The sequence below is a fragment of the Carlito syrichta genome, unplaced genomic scaffold (assembly GCF_000164805.1).
Source record: "Carlito syrichta isolate Samal-C Ts95f unplaced genomic scaffold, Tarsius_syrichta-2.0.1 Scaffold317439, whole genome shotgun sequence".
NCBI lineage: Eukaryota > Metazoa > Chordata > Mammalia > Primates > Tarsiidae > Carlito > Carlito syrichta.
The window spans coordinates 90,962-96,998 of NW_007261535.1; the positions used below are offsets into that span (position 1 = coordinate 90,962).

Sequence of the window (6,037 nt, forward strand, 5' to 3'; positions counted from 1 at the left end):
TGAGGCGGAAGGATCGCCGGAGCCCAGTAGGCGAGGCTGCGGTGGCGGGGAGCGGCCACTACACTCCAGTCTGGGTGACAGAGTGAGACTCCAACTCACACACAAAAAAACAAAAAACAAAAAAAAAAACCCAAGTTCAGTCCTGAACGGTGAAACCATCGAGTTGACGGAACAGAATACGGGAAAGTCAGCATCTGCCCCGTGTGGGGAAGTGGGGAGGGGAGGGGAGGCTTTAAAAACCACAAACCATAAGACAAGTAGACAGACGGACGGACACACTTCTGTTCTTTAGTTCAATGACAGGGACAAAGTTAACAGACCCTCAGAAGGAAAGAAGGTACATACAATGTCTGAAACAAAGGAGCAGTTAAATAAACATGGGATTCCTGCAACCGAAGGAGAAAAAGAGGCCGGGTGCAGTGGTGTACGCCTGTCCTCCCAGCACTCTGGGTGGGAGGATCACTTGAGGCCAAGAGTTCAAGACCAGCCTAGGCAACATATCCACACCTCATCTCTACAAAAAACAATGAAATTAGCCAGGGAATGCTGGCATCTGCAGTCCCTCCCAGCTACTCAGGAGCCCAGCAGGTAGAGGCTGTGTGAGCCATGATCGTGCCACTGCACTCCAGCCTGGGCAACAGAGTGAGACCCTATTTTAAAAAGGGAGGCCAGGCGTGGTGGCTCACCCCTGTAATCCCAGCACTTTGGGAGGTGGAGGCGAGAGGATTGTGTGAACCCAGGGGTTCTAGACCAGCCTGGGCAACTTGGCGAGAACTCATCTTTACAATAAGTCAAAAAATTAGCCAGGTGAGGTGGTACACACCTGTGCTTCCAGCCACTTGGAAGGCTGAGGCAGAAGGCTCACCTGAGCCCCGCACACTGAGGCTGCGGTAGCTGTGAGCGTGCCACTGCACTCCAGCCTGGGTGACAGAGTGAGACTCCAACTTAAAAAATAAAGGAAAGAAAAAGACAAAACCCCAGGAGAAACACAGGAAGGATCTGACCGGGCCGCTTCCGGAGAGGCGCCCTGGGTAGTGAGAGCACAAGTCGGGACCGAGTGGAGGGAGACGCACACGTCCCAGCCCTGCACCCCCAGCCGGTGCCACTGACCCGGCAGGAACGGTGGGCAGCGGGCCTGGTGGCGAGTCCGTAGGGAAGACTGACTCGGGGTGCCCAGGCTGATGCCTCACCCGGCAAGTCCGCTCTGGGTGGCCCAAGGACTTCTCACTCAGGTCTGTGGGAACCGACTGTGAGTGGCAGAGGGTGCTGGGGCCCGTGGGTGGCCCCGGAAGGCACCCCCGGCTCTCCAAGGCCACCAGAGGCAACGGGAGATTCCAAAAGTGAGGGTTGACTGGGCGCAATGGCTCACGCCTGTCATCCTAGCACTTTGGGAGGCCATAAGAGGAGGATTGCTTGGGCCCAGGAGTTCGAGACCAGCCTGGGCAACATAGCGAGACCTCGCCTCTACAAAAAATAGAAAAACATTAGCCAGGCATGGTGGTGTGTGCCTGTAGTCCCAGCTACTCGGGAGGCTGAGGCGGGAGGATCGCCTGAGCCCAGGAGATCAAGGCTGCGGTGGCCATGAGAGTGCCACTGCACTCCAGCCTGGGTGACTGAGACCCAGACTCAAAAAATATACATAAAAGAAGTCAGGGCCAAGGGACAAGTCCTCAGGTTGCTGAGACTCAAAGCACAAACCCTGTGTAGACGCCTAGTGCACACGCAGAAGACGAGAACATGAGAGGGAGAGGACACGCTGGGACTCCCGTGGGGGAAGGGAGGCGCTCTGGGGTGACAGACTGAACAGGCAGGGGCAGAGGCTGTACCCCCCGAGCCCCCAGCCAGGCAGGAGCGCCTGGTCTCACCACCCAGCCCAGCCCGCCTAAGATGGTGTCCTCGGGCACAGCCTCTAGCACTGGGCAAGCGGGATCACTGGGCTGTGACCCAGGATCGCAACTCCGGACGTGCTCCTGGCACTGCCCCGGACTGCAGCCAATGGGCTTGAGGGGGAAAAGTCTGATACCTGGGTCCTAACTCGGGCTGGGCCTAGCTGGCTGTGTAATCCTGGGCCAGCCAGAACCTCTCTGAACTTCTGAAAGATGGGCCCTGCGAGGCACCTCACGGGGCTGTTGTGCAGATGACACGTGCCCCTGGAGGGGGTGGCCGGCACACAGATGTAGCTGCTGGTCCCCAGGTGGGAACAAGGCCGGGCTCATGTCCCGCAGAGCCCGGTGGGTCGGGGACCTGGCTGCGGAGGGGGCAGTTGGCTGGCCACAGAGGATGCCACTCACCAGCAGGTAGATGCCGCTCGCGATGGCCAGGCAGGCGGTCCCCAAGATGGTGGCCAGCAGGAAGCCGGCGGGCACTGACAGCCTGGGATGGGGGAACAGGATAGCAGTCAGAAAGTGGGGCAGGGCTGAGCACAGTGGCTCAGGCCTGCAATCCCAGCACTTTGGGAGGCTGAGGCAGGAGGACTGTCTGAGTCCAGGAATTCAACCAGCCTGGGTAACGTGGCAAGACCTGGTGTGTTAAAAAAACTCAGAAAATTTGCCAGGCGTGGTGGTGCACACCTGCAGTCTCAGTACTTGGGAGGCTTAAGTGGGGAGATTGCCTGGGCCTAGGAGATTGAGGCTATGGTGGCAGTGAGCGTGCCCCTGCACTCTAGCCTGGGCAAGACAGTGAGACCCCGACTCAAAAAACAAAAACAAAAGCAAGGGGCCAGGCCACAGGATCCCAAGACGAGGCCGATCCAGCCCAGGATGCTCAGCTCTGCCTAAGGTCTGGCCCCTTGGGCTGGCCTCTGCCTCAATTTATACCTTCCTAGCGCCGGGCACCTGCTGTCGGCCTGGCTTCCACATCCACAGGAAGTCCCAGCAGCCATGAGCAGCCCCACACGGGGTTCCTGGCCTCGGCCCAGACGTGAGCCGGGAAGCCTCCTACAGCCTCTATGTGACACAGGCAGGATGCCCCCAGGGAGCCTGGCCACCCCAGGACCCTGCCAGGCATGCTGCTGTGCACAGGACAGTGGGCGCCATGGGGACCCCTGGGCTTTCAGTCGGAAAAGCCTCCAGCAAGGAGGCAGCGGGACAGCGGAAGGGAGGGCGCGGGCCGCGGACCCGGAGAGGGCAGGACTCACAGGAGGTGCAGGACAGCCCGAACGTAGTAGTTCCTGGTGAGTGGCCCCAGCAGCTTCACCACGGCGGTCACGTACTTCTGTCCACTGTGGGCAGGAGGTAGGCGGTAGGCTGAGGCCTCCTTCTTGGAGGTTTGCGGGGCAGGCGCCAGCCTCGGTTTCCCCAGGAGTACCAGTGGGTGGGTAGGGAGCCCAGAGTGAGGCAGGGCTGCAGCCCTCTCCCCCGCCCCGCCACTCACCACCGCTCCATGGTAGAGCCCTTTTGTCGCTTCCCGCGGGGGTATTCCAGCAGGCACACCAGTGCCCCGGCCGCGCTGAGGCGGGTTAAGGAGCAGCCGGCCAGACCAAGGCCATGCCCCCCCCCGGCTGATGAGAAAGGGGGCCACCGTGGCCTGAGGTCACACAGCAGAAATGAAACCGCAGCCCGGCGGGGCCTGTGCCCTCTTCAGTCTCCTGGTTGGTGTTGGGCTGGCCATGGGGAGGGACTGGGGTCGCCAAGAGGGGAGACCGTGGCAGCACAGCCCCAGGTCTCAGGGGTGCCTCCCACCCGCCCCTCCCAGGCCTGGGGCCAGCCACTGCCCGTTCCCCGGTCTTGCCCCCCCAGCTACACGGCGTGCCGAAGATGCTCAGGGAGTGGGCATGGAGTCTCTGCACACTGTGAAGTGCGGTGACTGCCCCAGCCCCTCAGCCCCACCACACCCTGCCCGGCCTGGAGGAAGGATACATGGAGTAGGCACCAAAGTACCACTGGGTGAAGCGCCCGGCTGTGGCCACGATGCCCCCGGTGATGAGAACTGTGGGGGGGAGACGGGTCAGGGGGCGTGGCAGAGGCCACCGGGACCCCCCTTCCACAAGCTCCTGCCATGCCATCCACGTTTCACCCCTGCAGATGGGGCCACCAGAGTGACGGGGTCCTGGGCACGGCCAGGGTGAGGTGCCCTTTGGCTGCCAGGCACTGCCAAGGGGCTACTCAGTCGGGATGCCCCCCCCAGCTGTCCCTCTCAGTCTAGCACCCCAGATGGACACTTGTCAATTCTCCCTGCCCATTCTGAGATTTTGCTGTACACATTTTTGTTTTGTATTTTTTAGAGATGGGGGGACTCGCTATGTTGCCCAGGCTGAATCAAGCGATCCTCTCACCTCAGCCTCCCAAATAGCTGGGATGACACACAAAAGCCACCACACCCAGCTAATGTTTTTACTTTTTTGTAGAGATGGAAAATTGTTATGTTGCCCAGGTTGGTCTCAAACTCCTAGCCTCAAGTGATCCGCCCACCTTGGACTCCCAGTGCTGGAATTACATTTGTGTTTTCGGGTGAAGCGTCTGTTTTCTCATGACATGTCTCTTCTGTCTACACCTGTTCCCTTTCTGTCTACACCTGTCCCCCTCCACCCGGCCATGCTGTCCTCAGTCCTGTTGGATGCCTTTCTCCTGGTTGTATGTCAGTTGTTCTGTTCCCATCCTGGTTCAGTCTCGACTACATTTTTTTTTTTTGAGTTGGAATCTCACTCTGTCGCCCAGACTGGAGTGCAGTGGCCGCTCCCGGCCACCGCAGCCTCGACCTGCTGGGCTCCGGCGATCCTTCCACCTCAGCCTTCCAAGCAGCTGGAACTACAGGTGCGCGCTACCACGCCCGGCTCATTTTTTGACTTATTGCAGAGATGAGGTCTCACCAAGTTGCCTGGGCAGGTCTCGAACCCGTGGGCTCAGGCAATCCACTCACCTCAGCCTCCCAAGGCACGGGATTACAGGCTGAGCCACCGAGCCCGGCTTCGACTACATATTAACCTGCCAGCTTGCCCGTCAGCATTTGCGTGTTGGGGAGGGGAGGGAAGGGCTCGTGTGGCTGGTCTTGGAGGCCCATGTCCCCCCGCCTGCCCTCCTTGTGGCCACCTGCCAGCAGCAGGACAGGACAAGGGCACCACCAGCTCCACCTGGGAGGCCTAAGGATGCAACTCAGCATCCAACAAGTATTCATTGAGCACCTGCTGTGTGCAGGGACTCACAGCAGGAGACAGGACAAGGTTCTGCTCTCACGGGGGAGATGGGTAAACATGAGGGCGAGGTGGCCCTGCAGGGATTATGGTGGACAGGACCGTGAACTGTAGGGAGCTCAGGGAAGATGCTCCAGTGGGGAGTCAGCATGGCTGCTGTGCAGGGAGGACAGCTTGTGCCAAGGCCCTGGGGCATGCTGGGGAGCTCCAGGCAGGACAGGAACCTGGGAGGTGAGCAGGAGAGGGCAGGCGGGGTGGGTCGAGCCCAGGGCTCCCAGGTGGGTGCCCACCAACACCCTCCCCTTCCTGGTGGCAGTTCTGGGAGGAAGAAGGACATGAGGCTGGGCTGCAGGGCAGGGCCTGAGGCGGGAGGGTCAGTCCCACGGGGGGATCTGGAGAGGGAGAACCGTCTGAGGGACCCACCAGTCCACAACTGCTCAAACCCCGAGTGGGAGGTCCGTACCTGGGAGGACAGCACAGGCCCCGGCCCCACCCCAGCTCACGGTCCCAACATGGGAGGGCGCTGACCCCAGCAAGGGGACATGGCTGGGCCCTCCTCATCCAGCCCCCACCATCTCCCCCCACTGGGTGCAGGCCCCTCCTGGAGTTTCCTTGGGCCGCCTGAGCCTCCGACCAACTACAGACCAGGTGAGGGTCCCCGCCCCCACCAGCATGCGCCAGCCATCCCGCCGTGGGGTGATGGGTGCCGGCTGTCCACCCTGCCCCGTGCTAGGCGTCTGGGTGGCAGGGTGTGGCTGGGGTAGTTTCCAGCCCTTGAGAAACCCTGGGCCTCCCTGTAGGCTGGAAGCCAGCAGTCGGGGATGGCCGCCCATGGGACGAGTCCACTCCCCACCCCAGGACCCGTGGGAGGGAGCCCCAGCCCGGAGGGCTCCCCGGGGAGCAGCCTCT

At 61.1% G+C, this 6,037-nt stretch overlaps 1 protein-coding gene across 1 annotated transcript in view; it reads right to left on the minus strand.

The window, feature by feature from the left end:
* The window catches only part of LOC103277354 (cytochrome b-245 light chain), a 23,331-nt gene that overhangs the window by 898 nt on the left and 16,396 nt on the right, over positions 1–6,037 (minus strand). Inside the window, exons 4-7 of the mRNA XM_021707407.1 lie at positions 3,858–3,927; positions 3,373–3,447; positions 3,137–3,220; positions 2,292–2,373 (exon numbers count right to left, since the gene is read on the minus strand). Of these exons, the coding sequence (XP_021563082.1) occupies positions 2,292–2,373; positions 3,137–3,220; positions 3,373–3,383 (177 nt within the window). The 5' untranslated portion in view covers positions 3,384–3,447; positions 3,858–3,927. The remainder of the gene's footprint in view (positions 1–2,291; positions 2,374–3,136; positions 3,221–3,372; positions 3,448–3,857; positions 3,928–6,037) is intronic.